General features: G+C 35.0%; 1 protein-coding gene across 2 annotated transcripts in view; it reads right to left on the bottom strand.

Annotated features, from left to right (window-relative positions):
- The window catches only part of itpr2 (inositol 1,4,5-trisphosphate receptor, type 2), a 167294-nt gene that overhangs the window by 59609 nt on the left and 92703 nt on the right, over positions 1 to 14982 (bottom strand). For both annotated transcript variants that reach the window (XR_015514832.1, XM_087293047.1), the window contains exons 38-39: positions 2964 to 3057; positions 2679 to 2866 (exon numbers count right to left, since the gene is read on the bottom strand). Coding sequence is in view for 1 of the 2 variants with exons in the window: in XM_087293047.1 (XP_087149173.1) it covers positions 2679 to 2866; positions 2964 to 3057 (282 nt within the window). In the remaining variant the exon portion in view is untranslated. The remainder of the gene's footprint in view (positions 1 to 2678; positions 2867 to 2963; positions 3058 to 14982) is intronic.

Genomic DNA, 14982 nt, shown 5'->3' with positions numbered 1-14982 from the left:
GTCTGAACTCGGCATAAGACAGCAGCGTTTTGATTGACTTTGTGTAGCAAACAAACTATTGACAAGTAAATTGCGGTAAGTCTTTTGACAACATTCACAATTTGACAACATTTTGACAATATCATTAACTTAAATATTCCATTCATATTTTCTTTAAGACCATTACACTATGACACTTTGCCTCACTTACAAAACAAAAGTCTTGAACTATACTTGCCACAGCTCTAGTGATTTTATTTACGTCAATTTGATTGACATGACGCGGTGCAACACTTACAGTAGAAGTCAGAATTATTAGCTCCCCTTTGAATTATTTGTTCTTTTTTAAATATTTCCCAGATGATGTTTAAGAGAGCAAGGAAATTTTCACGGTATATGTCTAATAATGTTTTTTTTCTTCTGGAGAAAGTCTTATTTGTTTTGTTTCGGCTAAAATAAAAGCAGGTTTAAATAAAAAAAAAACATTTTAAGGTAAAAATTATTAGCCCCCTTAAGCTATTTATTTCATTGATAGTCTACAGAACAAACCATCTTTATACAATAACTTGCCTAATTACCCTAACCTTCCTAGTTAACCCAATTAACCTAGTTAAGCCTTTAAATGTCACTTTAAGCTGTATAGAAGTGTCTTGAAAAATATCTAGTCAAATAGTATTTACTGTCATCATGGCAAAGATAAAATAAATCAATTATTAGAAATAAGTTATTAAAACTATTATGTTTAGAAATGTGTTGAAAAAATCTGCTCTTTATTAAACAGAAATTGGGGAAAAAATAAACAGGGGGGGGCTAATAATTCTGATGTCACCTGTACATCAAGTGTTCGCAAGTTTCAATTGAACAAATAATAATGGACAGAGCCTATACATATGTAAACTAACCACTGTGATGTCACAAGTCACCTTATTATCAAACAAGTCATTTTTACACATTGATTACATAGATACTTTATATAACAGAGGTGCCCGAACGTTTTCTTACGAAGGGCCAAAATCCAAGCTTGACTGAGAGCAGTGGGCAGAAGGTAAATATGCGTGATTTATTTTATAATATTTAAAACTAAACTGAAATAATTAATTCAACTACTTAATCATGTATTCATATTGTTTGAAAATGTATGTTATTTTAATATGCTATTACAATAAAACCATTAAAAAAATCTATTTATAAAACAATGGAGTCCAAGGCCAAATACACTAGTCCTGCTGAACCTGTCTTTGCCTTAATTTGCACACTGATGTCTTCTGCTTTGTCCTCTATTCGTTAAGTGACACTATGTTTCATTTACCACATTAAATTAAAACATTTAGTTTCAGTTTGGGGGGAAGCAGTGACGCAGTAGGTAGTGCTGTCGCCTCACAGCAAGAATTTGTTGGTTTGCTGTTTCGAACCTCGGCTCAGTTGGCATTTCTGTGAGGAGTTTGCATGTTTTCCCTGCGTTCACGTGGGTTTCCTCCGGGTGCTCCGGTTTCCCCCACAGTCCAAAGACATGCTGCAGGTGAATTGGGTAGGCTAAATTGTCCGTAGTGTATAAGTGTATGAGTGTATGGGGTGACAGGCTCAGACCACAGGCCGGATGGAATGTGTAAAAAAGTTGTTATCATATGGCCAAATCTAAATAGAGAACTTGCTCCAAAGAGCTGACCCCGCAACCATACGGGACTAGGGCCAAAGAAGAAGGAGAAGAAGATTTAATTTCAGTTTGCTTTTTTGTAGCTCAACAATGAAACAAACAAACAAACAAACAAACAAACAAACAACAGGTTATATTAAAATAGAAATTAAAATCTCTTTTAAAGGCATTCCCCAACCTTCCCAATCATTTTCCCTCTGGTGGGCCAAATCAAAAGATTCAAAGGGCCAACTTTGGCTCATGAACCCAAGTTTGGGCATGACTGGTTTATAAAAAGGAGAACATTAAAGTGTTTTTACATTACTTAGGCAACTATAACGTTTTTCATTTTGAGCATTATAAACTCTAGATGAAGGATAATAAAGCGCAAAGTGTCTTCTTTCCAAAAACATGAACTGTAAATGTAGAAACAAATATTCAGCAACTGTTAATGTTTTAGTTTGGGATGGTCATTTTTGAGAAAGTGCCTCTGACGGTGAGGGAAAGAAGGACACCGATATAGTCTCGGAAAACTTTTTACAGAAATCTCATTTTGCATGCTATCTTCATCAAATTTGAAATACAAACTCATGAGACACTTGGCTTTCAAGTCATTTTTTTTATAGGACATTACATTCATGTTTTCCTATGTTTGTATATGGAAAAACAAATATTGAACAGAATACCATTTTTTTTCTCATGAATTCATAATGTATAACTTTTTATATTTTTAACATGCAACTTCCCCTTTTACCACAGTAAAGATCAAAGTATCTTCCTTCCAATACAACATAATTTGTGTTTGTAGCTTACTGGAGTCAAGAACTGTTACTATTTAAAGTTAGGTAGGTGTAAATCCCCATAATACCACCTGTGAAATTTAATTTAAGTTTTTCAAATATTTCAAAAGTCATGTTTGATGCACTAAAATGTGAAAAGATTTCAATAAAATAATTAAAACATTTACCAGAAGAGATCATTTTTTCTTCAACTGTGTATCAAAAACCAAAATCAAGGCTGTTTTGCTTCAACATCTCATGACCTGTTTAGCAGCACACGTATGTACCTGAATTTGTGTATTCCCTCCTCTCAGCAGTGCGATGCCCAGTAAAATGCTCTCCTCAAAGATCCGGTCATTTTTAGTGCTGACTATGAGGTCGACGACCAGCTCGGAAGCTCCAACATTGTCCAGCACACACTGGATATCTGCTAAGCTTGTGCCTGGTTTATCAGAGTCCTGTCCTGGAGAGCCACCTATACACACATACAGATAGAAGCCAGAGAGGGGCAGATGTTATGTGTCTGCTTGTATCTACAGTATTGGGAGCTGATGGAGTTCTGCGAGTCGCACCTCCAGATGATGAGCTGTTGCTGCTGCTGTACTCCAGGGCTTTGGTGTGGTTCCCGAAGTAGTGAGCAAGGAGACTCTTCCTCAGTGCATTGCCCTGAACAGACACAAAAGAGGGATTAAAAATAAATGTAAGAAAATTTATTTACAAAAACATAAGAATTCAAACTAATAAATAAATAAAATTGCAAAATACAAAATAAATAATATCAATATAAATATTTAATAGAATAAAACTAAATGAAATATGTAAATATATAACATTAATTTCTGTAACATTACTGTATTGTTTACTATCATTTTTTTATGAAAACACTACACTGAAAATTTAGCCCTGCCATCAGAGTATAATTTACAAATTCTCATTTAATCAAATGATATTTTAAAGTTGAAAACTATATAATTCATATTTCAGCTGTATTTCCTGTTGTTTAAATGCACATACTTTTAAAAGACCCTGTATATTATTCATAAACATAATTAATGATACAAAAGTGATTTTTTTTCTGATTAACAAAGAAGAAGACATTTGTAAAAATGTTTGAATGCTGTAACCTTTGACCTCCACGGTAGGAAAAGAAAGCACGACAGCAGTCAACAGTAACAGGTTTTCAACATTTTTCAAAATATTTTCTCTTGTGTGCAGCAGAAGAAAAACTCAAACCAGTCTGTTACTAGTGAAGGGTGCATAAATTATAACTGATTTTAAGTCATCCCTTTAAGTGATCAGTGAACCAAATGTAAATGACACCATCTTATAATAAAAAAATCTTTTATAAGATTTTATAACTACAAACCCAAACAGTACAAAAGACCCACACCCACTAACAACGGTCTAGAATTTGTCCCTTACATTAGCTCTTTTATCTTATTTTGATTGCTAAGCCATCATAAATTATAAAAATAACCCACCAATAAATAAATAAATGAATAAATTAAATTTAAAAAATAAAAACATCTAAGGCTTTAAGACCAAGCAGAATCTGACATAAGTGAAGTCATCTTTCAGTGACCTATTCTGTATTTTTACAAGGAACTTTTATTGTAAATCTTGGACCTTACTCTTGAAAGAAAAACATGACCAATAAAAAAAGAGTGAAGCACCAAAAGTGGGCCATAATAAAGTTAATTATAGTAATAATTTGGCTAGTGTTGTTATAAATTCATTTTCAAATGTACTTTTTTTACAAAAGAGGCTGGAAAAAATCATCAAGCTCTACATTATGATTGTTTTAATTGTTCAATATTCAAATTTTGACAGGAAAGTTGAATGAGCTGCTCAGTTTGCCTAATAAATGAGGACAGGCTACAGTTGTTAACTTAAAACTATATCACATTTTTTTTCTAACGATGACGTATTTTTCCTAAAGATTTTGAGTAAAGAAATATTTTTTTAAAAATTCAATAGGAAAAAAAAAGTGTACATCAAAAAGGGTGGTTATGATGACAATCTGACAAATGAATCCAGCTCAAGATAGTGCAAAATGTCATTAAATGCAGTATTTAAACCTCAAAATTTAATGTTAAATAAAGTGAATAGCTGCAAAAAGATCCACTTTTTGAGAAAAAAGAACCATCCCTTTCACCAGACTGGCTACCGGCCTTCTGAGTCACTGCAGTCCTACTGTAATCCTACTTTCATTTGTGGATTTAAAAGCTGAAAACTTTAACACTTCATTTCATTTTACAAACCAAGGAAGCTAAATTCTTTAACCTCATAAAAAAGTGCAAATCTAAGCATAATAAGATAGCTTAACATGCACTCAACAGTCTTTTTTAATACTAAAAAACAAAACTTAATATTTAATCTTAGTTTTTAGTTTGCTATTAATTATTAATTTTTTTTCAATTTTTGTGCATAAAAAAAGGAATTCTTGCTTTGGTAGTTAATGTGTTTACTAGCATTAACTAAGTAGGAATAATCTGGTAAAGCATCAGTTAATCACAGTTCAACATTTACTAATGCATTATTCATATCCAAAGTCGTGCTTGTCAACATTAGATAACACACATGACATTAACAAGGATAAATAATACCATAAGAAATATATTAGCAATTGTGTTCGTGTTAGGAAATACATTCAAATAATGGTCCATTAGTTCAGGGGTTCCCAAACTTTTCAGTCCGTGACCCCTAAAATAACAATGCCAGTGACTCGCAAGCCCCAAATTATTCTTATAGGTGGTTATAAATATGCAAACGTTGCTTATACCACAACAGGCCTATACAAACACGAGCATATTGACAACACAAAAAACAGTCAATTTTATAGTCATTTATTGATTTGTTTAATTTAATATTGACCTCAGCTAAAGAGACTGGTGGAGTCTATTCTTGGTTTAATTTTGGAGATAATTGCTAATCAGAGATCATCTCAATATTCATTTGTATTATTGTTAATGTATTTGATTGCCATAAAGATGTCAGAAAGTTGAACTTGGCGCTATCAAATCAATCCGCTTTAGCTGTTGCTAGTGCTGAGTGGTTAATCTAAAGCAGGGGTTTTCAAAGTGTGAGGCGCGCCTCCCCTGGGGGGCGCCAGAGCATGTCAGGGGAGGCGCGGGAAAAAATATTATATAATAAAAATATAACTATTAAGTTTAATTATTATATGTATTTTTTATTATATTTAAACGTTTTAATTAAACAAAGCTAAAAAATAATACGTTAAAAATAAGAAAACCTTTTTTACTCAAAAGGCCATAGCTGTGAATTCGTTTCTGTTTGGCAAGCCCGCCAATACAGGTATATGCCTGCTAATACAATGGATCGGTTTCTGAGACCCCCCGATTCAAAGCCTTCAAGTTCAGTGCTTAAACCCAAAAGACGACGATATGATGATCAGTATAAGACCCGCTAAACTTCGACTGTTTTGACTGGGATGGACAGTTCCTGGATCTGTTCTATTCATATTGAACCATCATCCTAGTTTTAAAAACGTAATATTAAAATACTTGTTATTACTCGGTAAATAATTGCACTTTAATGCAAATAATGATAAAAGTGAGTTAACAGTTTGACATCTGTCTGTGTCTTTATATATATATATATATATATATATATATATATATATATATATATAAATATATATATATATATATATATATATATGTGTGTGTGTGTGTGTGTGTGTGTGTCTGTGTGTGTGCGTGCGTGCGTGTTTGGGAGGAGGGGGGCGCCAATAGATAAGTTGTGTCAAAAGGGAGACCCACTGTCTTAGACTTTGAAAAACCCTGATCTAAAGTAAACACATCAATCCTATGAACAAAAAATTAAAGGCTGGTGGCTTTTCATTTGCATGTTGTTGTTTTTTTACAATTAAAAACGACTATTTTTATCTTGTGTGGGTTCTGGCTAAAATATGGTAATTATAATAGTTAAAATTAAAAAAAGTAAACATTTATTTGACTTTTGAAATCACCAAGCAACCCTCTGTCATCGTCCCGTGACCCTCACTTTGGGAGCCACTGCATTAGTGAATGACAGCTAAAGTGTTTCCCCTAATTTCCTGTTCATTTTGATTCTCATCACACATCAAGGTTTTTTTTTTTTTGTTTTTTTTTTTGCAACTGTGCGGAATAAACACACACTCACATGGGAGAAGTTTTACGTAACTAGTATAAGCTGTAGTAATTGCTGTAATTATGGCAGAAGTGTAGCGAATACTCTGGGAAGCAGAGGGAGAGAGAGAGCAAGTGATGAAGGTAGAGAGCAGACGGGAGCCCAGAAAATCTGTTTCCCAGTGGGAGAGAAGCTGAACGTGTGAAAGAGAAAGAGAGAGAGAGTTATGTAACACCTGGTGGCGTCTTGCTGAGAGATCACGAGGAAGGCACGGGAGAGGAGCTACTGATCCACTCTTTGTCTTTTGGCCCAATGTTCTTTCTTTTCTTTCCTGTCTGCCTCGTTCTCTCGCTTTTCTACATCTGTCTGGGGTTTGCTGAAGCTGTTTTCAGTGTTGTTTTTCAGATTGAAAGTCTGCATTAATAAGGTTGGGGTTTGAGATTGGCGAATGTGTTTATCAACAGGTGTGACTCTCGGCTTGTGCTGCTTATTAGTATTAGAAGTGACTTGAATGTTGTTTGTATGAAAACGTTCGAGAAGGTAAAGCACTTAATGCAATGGTCATTAATGATGAATGTCATTATAGTAACAGGTACTAATGAAATGTCAATGATGGCAGAGAGTCTGACATGATGTTTCATTAAAAAAGAATTACAACAATAACTAAGCAATTAAATAGCCAAATAATTTAAATCTAACCAGATTATAATAAATTAAAATTAAATATAAAATTACAATTAATAAAAATAATACAGTTACGCAAGGATAACTAATAAACAATTGAATATTTAGGGGGTCAAGCGCGAAGCGCTGAAACCCTATTGTTTTTGTTAAGATTTTTAGGGGGTCAAGCGCGAAGCGCTGAAACCCTATTGTTTTTGTTAAGATTTTTATTATTATTATTATTATTATTATTCTGCCGAAGTCACTATTGCCCAGACCAAACCGTAAGGCCGAGAGAGCTGAAACTTGGCCAGATTGTAGTACCCCGGTACACTACGTTCTGGCCAAAGATCAGCCAAATCAGACCATAGGTGGCGCTATGGCGCCAAAAAAACACTTTTTGGACATTTTTAGCCGCTATTCGTTCACCGTTTGTCGTAGACTCAAAAACTTTACATTTTTTGAATCCTTGGCTTAACCTGAACAAAAGTGTATAGCAGAAATTTTTGCTCTACGACGCACCGTTTTTCCGCTACATCGCGACTTGTCCGAAACCTACTTTTGCGAACTAGTCCTAGGTTTTTCACTCAATCTGAACCAAACAACCTCTCAAATGTTCTCTGGACACTGAATATCAATAATTATCAAAAAAAAGTTGAAATTTTTATTCTCACTCGAAACAGTACACAACAATGTTCGATGCTAATTGAAGCTAAATGCTAATTGGAGTTATAACTTTTGAACGGAATGAGATATCATCACCAAACTTGGTACCCACATGTATAAGCTCAATTTGAGGTGACAGTGCAAAAACAACGGACTTTGGCCACATGGTGGCGCTATAAAGCTTAAAAACCATAAAATGACCCTAACCTTACAACCGTTAGTCCGATCAGCTTGAAATTTGGCATGCAATGTCTTTGACCAGTTTGCCATGACATATTATAAGGACAATGGCACATCTCAAAAAACATGGCCGCCATTAGCCAATTAAAATTGTGCAACCATTTAACAAGGTTAACGATCAGCGATCAGAACGAAACTCGCTGGGTATGTTCGACTTATGGACCTAGAGGTCTGTAAGAATTTTGAAAGAAATCGGCCACTAGGGGGCGATTTTACACAATTTTAAGGTGTAATGTGTTGTGTATCACACAACCTTTTGCAAAACCACAGAAAATACATATCATATGATAGGCCTGCTCCTACCGAACAGTTTGACACTAAAACCACTGCTGTCACTCGCACCGTTTATTAAATATTCATCAACATATGAAAAACCTACTTTTGCGAACTAGTCCCTGGTTTTTCATTCAATCGCAACGAAACCAGTGTTGTTAGAATCTCTGGACTGTGTAGATCAATAATTATCAAAAAAAAGTTGAACTTTTCACTTTGGCTAGCTGTAACAGGCTAATTTACAAAAGGGGCGTGTCCACACGAACCTACATGCCTCTAAACCAATAAGGAAAACTCACAACATCACAGAAATTGGTGAGCACATGTGCCATATCAATGAGAAGAAACTTGCAAAATTTTGTGAAGATCAAACCATAGGTGGCGCTATAATAGCAAAAATAGCCTTAAAAACATGCCAAATGGCTTAAAAATAAAGTAAATGTGCTTCATTTAAACACTATTTCACAAATACACTTAATCTACATATCATATGATAGGCTTGCTCATACCGAATAGTTTGACACTAAAACCACTGCTGTCACTCACACCGTTCATTAAAAAAACATCAATATAAACAAAACCTACTTTTGCGAACTAGTCTCTGGTTTTTAACTCGATCGCAACGAAACCAGTGTTGTATGAACCTCTGGACTGAGTAGATCAATAATTATCAAAAAAAAGTTGAACTTTCCATTTTAGATAGCTGTAACAGGCTCATTTACAAAAGGGGCGTGTCTACACGAATCTACATGCCTGTTAAACAATAAGAAAAACCCAAAACATCACAGAAATTGATGAGCACATGTGGCATATCAATGCAAATAAACATGCAAAATTTTGTGGTGATCGGGCAATAGGTGGCGCTATAATAGTAGAAATGGTTCTAAAAACATCATAAAATTGCTTAAAAATGCAGTAAATGTGCTTCATTTACACACCTATCACTGAAATGATTTACAAGTTGTTGTTTTTTTGCCCATCTTGGATGTTTAAATGTCTTAAAAACAAATATTTTCAGTATTCTATCATTTTAGCCACTATAACACAGAATTTTAACTGTCACCTACCATTTCTAACCACTAGATGTCACAACAAGACCACTTATTTATTGCTCAAAACATTTGCATACCTTTGTTGTTTTACATTTTTTGAGTTTAAAGTCAGGGAAATTGCATTTAGGATCATTCTGAATCATAATTTGACCTGATGTAAACACTGTTATGCATTAAACATCTAATTTGGTCCCAGTTAACCTCTTCATAATAATTCTAATAGGTAAAACTGGTTCTATGATTAAACACATTGTTTTAAAACATATGTAAAGAAAATCACAACTGTGGCTTCTAGATGGCAGTAACAGACCACTTATTGTTTATTTTACTGCTCTATAGCAAAGAATGTAATGTAATGTTATGTAATGCATTCTGAATCCCAAACTGACATGGCATGAACACAGTTAATCCATTTAAAGATCAAATTTAGTCAAAGCTTGTCACACTTTTTACTCTGTAGATTTTTAATTATTTTAATAAAATACAAAATTTTTATTTTATATAGTTAGAACATGCTCAATTATAGAAGGGATATGTTTATGCACACCTAAATGGCTGTAATCACATTAATAAATTACACTGTGGCCACTAGATGGCACTAGGAGATCACTAATAGCTTATTCACTGCTCTTTTGTCATTTTTATTAAGAAGACCTAAAATAGCCATAACTCATGAAGGAATTAAAATATCTTCACCAAACTTGTTACACATATGCTTAGAATATTTCAGTCTAAGCTCATAGCATAAAACTCGTAGACAATGGCCACATGATGGCGCTATACATTGTAAAATCACTGTATCCGAGTAACCATTTATCTGATTAACTAGAATTTGACATGCCGTGTCTTTGTCTAAGGTGCCATGACTCGATCTACACATTATATCTTAGGGCTGCTTATACTGAACGCTTTGACATAAAAGCGGTCACTCGAAATGTTCATTAAAAATTTGTCAATATGTAAAAATCGAAGTTGCTTCTCTGGAGTGTTTAATCAAACATTTGTTAGCTCAATCTATAAACTTTAACACTCTAATCGTATATTTCGTTGTCGAATAAACTACTTACAGGCGTCCTAACTGCTATATGACCTTACCCTGCTAAACTGCTTGACCCCCGTTAATTGCTGCTTGCAGCTATATTTATTATTATTATTATTATTATTATTATTATTATTATTATTCTGCCGAAGTCACTATTGCCCAGACCAAACCGTAAGGCCGAGAGAGCTGAAACTTGGCCAGATCGTAGTACCCCGGTACACTACATTCTCACCAAAGATCAGCCAAATCGGACCATAGGTGGCGCTATGGTGCCAAAAACCCACTTTTTGGACATTTTTGCCCGCTATACGTTCACCGTTTGTCGTAGACTCAAAAACTTTACATTTTTCCAATCCTTGGGTTAGCCCCAACAAAAGTGCACAGCTGAACTTTTTGCTCTACGACGCACCGTTTTCCCGCTACATCGCGATTTATCCGAAACCTACTTTTGCGAACTAGTCCTAGGTTTTACACTCAATCTAAACCAAACCAGCTCTCAAATGTTCTCTGGACACTGAATATCAATAATTATCAAAAAAAAGTTGACATTTTTATTCTCACTCGAAACGGTACACAACAATGTTCGATGCTAATTGAAGCTAAATGCTAATTGGAGCTATAACTTTTGAACGAAATGAGATATCATCACCAAACTTGGTACACACATGCACAAGCTCAATTTGAGGTGACACTGCAAAACCCGCAGACTTTGGCCACATGGTGGCGCTATAAAGCTAAAAAAACATAAAAAGTACTCTAACCTTACAGCCATTTGTCCAATCAGCTTGAAATTTGGCATGCAGTGTCTTTGACCAAGTTGTCATAACATACTATAAGGACATTGGCATATCTCAAAAAACATGGCCGCCATTGGCCAATTAAAATTGAGCAGCCATTTAACAAAGTTAACGATGAGCGATCGAAACGAAACTCGCTGGGCATGTTCGACTCATGCCCCTAGAGGTCTGTAAGAATTTTGAAAGAAATCGGCCACTAGGGGGTGATTTTACGTATTTTTAGTGTGTAATGGATTGTGTATCAAACAACCTTTTGCGCAACCACACAAAATACATATCATATGATAGGCCTGCTCATACCAAACAGTTTGACACTCAAACCACTGCTGTCTCTTACACCGTTCGTTAAATATTCATCAATATAGGAAAAACCTACTTTTGCGAACTAGTCCCTGGTTTTTAGTTCAATCGCGACGAAACCAGTGTTGTTAGAATCTCTGGACTGTGTAGATCAATAATTATCAAAAAAAAGTTGAACTTTTCACTTTGGCTAGCTGTAACAGGCTAATTTACAAAAGGGGCGTGTCCACACGTACCTACATGCCTGTAAACCAATAAGAAAAACTCAAAACATCACAGAAATTGGTGAGCACATGTGCCATATCAATGTGAAGAAACATGCAAAATTTTGTAAAGAACAAACCATAGGTGGTGCTATAATAGCAAAAATAGTCTTTAAATAATGCTAAATCGCTTACAAATGCAGTAAATGTGCTTCATTTACACACTTTTTCACAAAAAAACACTTAATCTACATATCATATGATAGGTCTGCTCATACTGAACAGTTTGAGACTAAAACCACTGCTGTTACTCAAACTGTTCATTAAAAAAACATCAATATAAACAAAACCTACTTTTGCGAACTAGTCCCTGGTTTTTAACTCAATCACAACGAAACCAGTGTTGTATGAACCTCTGGACTGAGTAGATCAATAATTATCAAAAAAAAGTGGAACTTTCCATTTTAGATAGCTGTAACAGGCTCGTTAACAAAAGGGGCGTGTCTACACGAACCTACATGCCTGTAAACCAATAAGGAAAACCGAAAACATCACAGAAATTGGTGAGCAGATGTGGCATATCAATGTGAATAAACATGCAAAATCTTGTGGAGATTGGGCAATAGGTGGCGCTAAAATAGTGGAAATGGTTCTGAAAACATGCTAAAATGGCTTAAAAATGAAGTAAATGTGCTTCATTTACACACTTATCACTGAAATGATTTATAAGTTATTTTTTTGTCCATCTTGGATGTTTAAAGGTCTCAAAAACACATATTTTCAGTATTCTATCATTTTAGCCACTAAAACACAGACTTTTAACTGTCACCTACCATTTCTAACCACTAGATGTCACAACAAGACCACTTATTTATTGCTCAAAACATTTGCATACCTTCGTTGTTTTACATTTTTTGAGTTTAAAGTCAGGGAAATTGCATTTAGGATAATTCTGAATCATAATTTGACCTGATGTAAACACTGTTATGCATTAAACATCTAATTTGGTCCCAGTTAACCTCTCCATAATAATTCTAATAGGCAAAACTGGTTCTATAATTAAACACCTTGTTTTAAAACATGTAAAGAAAATCACAACTGTGGCTTCTAGATGGCAGTAACAGACCACTTGATGTTTATTTTACTGCTCTATAGCAAAGAATGTAATGTAATGTTATGTAATGCATTCTGAATCCCAAACTGACATGGCATGAACACAGTTAATCCATTTAAGATCAAATTTAGTTAAAGTTTTTCACACTTTTTACTCTGTAGATTTTTAATTATTTTAATAAAATACAACGTTTTTATTTTATATAGTTAGAACATGCTCAATTATAGAAGGGATATGTTTATGCACACCTAAATGGCTGTAATCACATAAATAAATTACACCGTGGCCACTAGATGGCACTAGGAGATCACTAATAGCTTATTCACTGCTCATTTGTCATTTTTATTAAGAAGAGCTAAAATAGCTATAACTCATGAAGGAATTAAAATATCTTCACCAAACTTGTTACACATATGCAAGAGGTCAGTCTAAGGTCATAGCATAAAACTCGTAGACAATGGTCACATGATGGCGCTATACATTGTAAAATCACTGTATCTGAGTAACCATTTATCTGATTAACTAGAAATTTGACGTCGTGTCTTTGTCTAAGGTGCCGTGACTCGATCTACACAATATATCATAGGGCTGCTTATACTGGTCACTTTGACATAAAAGCGGTCACTAGAAATGTTCATTAAAAATTTGTCAATATGTAAAAATCGAAGTTGCTTCTCTGGAGTGTTTAATCAAACATTTGTTAGCTCAATCTATAAACTCTAACGCTCTAATCGTATATTTCGTTGTCGAATAAACTACTTACAGGCGTCCTAACTGCTATATGACCTTACCCTGCTAAACTGCTTGACCCCCGTTAATTGCTGCTTGCAGCTATATTTCCTTTTTATTGTTTTTAATCATTCTTTTTACTTAACTAAATGGTAAATTAATACAAAAAAAACACTCAATCTTCATTCATTTTCTTTTCGGGTTAGTCCCTTTCATAATCTGTGGTCGCCACAGTGGAATGAACCGCCAACTTATCCAGCATATGTTTTACGCAGCAGATGCCCTTCCAGCTGCAACCCATCTCTGGGAAACATCCATACACACTCAGTGAAGTTTATTCATAAACTATTTTCGATAGGAGCACGTGATTACGATTGAACACGGCTGGTTCTGCATTAGCATGCATGATCCACCAATCAGGCCATTCCTAACCCACTATAAAGAGCCAGGGTTTTTTCACTACAGTCATCTTTGATTTGAAGAATCCCCCCTTCCACCCCTACCTCTTCACCTTTCCCTGCATAGGGCAGCACAGTGGCCCAGTGATTAGCACTCTCGCCTCACAGCAAAAACGTCAACGGTTCTAGTCCTTTAACAGGCCGGTGGTCGTTTCTGTGCGTAGTTTGCATGTTCTTCCCGTGCTTGCGTGGGTTTTCCCCGGGTCCTCCGGTTTCCTTCCACATTCCAAAAACATGCACAACAAGTAAATTGCTAAATCTAAATTTTTCACTACAGTTAATCTCTCACCCTGCAGCATATCTTTTCATAGAATTCAATTTTTAGTCATGAGATTTTATCAAGGGGGAATTGTCGAGATCTACCTGAGCTCAAGGCTCCCCTCTCGCCCTTCAAACGAGAGGGAGCCCAGGGCTCAAGAACCTTTGAGCTCAGGGCTCTCTACCGGGACAGCATGCCAAACTTGCTTATAATCAATCATCAGCTAAGTGTGAACTCTTGAATTCACACACATACACTACGGCCAATTTAGCCTACCCACCAGTACCACGTCTTTAGACTGTGGGGGTAACCGGAGCACCAGGAGGAAACCTAGGCAAATGCAGGGAGAACATGCAAACTCCACACAGAAACACCAACTGACCTAGCCTAGGCTTGAACCTGTGACCTTATTGAAGTGAGGCGACAGCACTACCTACTGCGTCACTGCTTCGCCCCACTCAAGCTTTATACTAAATAAAGTAAAAACTACTTTAAAAACAAGTAAAATTATTTAAATTTAAATTTGTATATGAAATAAAAATACAATTAATCGTAAAAATAAAAATAATAGTTATGTGACAATTATTTCTATAAAAAAATAATATTTTGGTTTCCATTGATTTAAAAAAATGTAGTTTACTTACTTAAATGGCACATTTATATA

The sequence above is a fragment of the Danio rerio genome, chromosome 18 (genome assembly GCF_052040795.2).
Source record: "Danio rerio strain M-AB ecotype USA chromosome 18, GRCz13ab, whole genome shotgun sequence".
In the NCBI taxonomy this organism is placed as follows: domain Eukaryota; kingdom Metazoa; phylum Chordata; class Actinopteri; order Cypriniformes; family Danionidae; genus Danio; species Danio rerio.
Note: the sequence above shows the minus strand (reverse complement) of the source record. Positions and strands in the feature narration are given on the sequence as shown.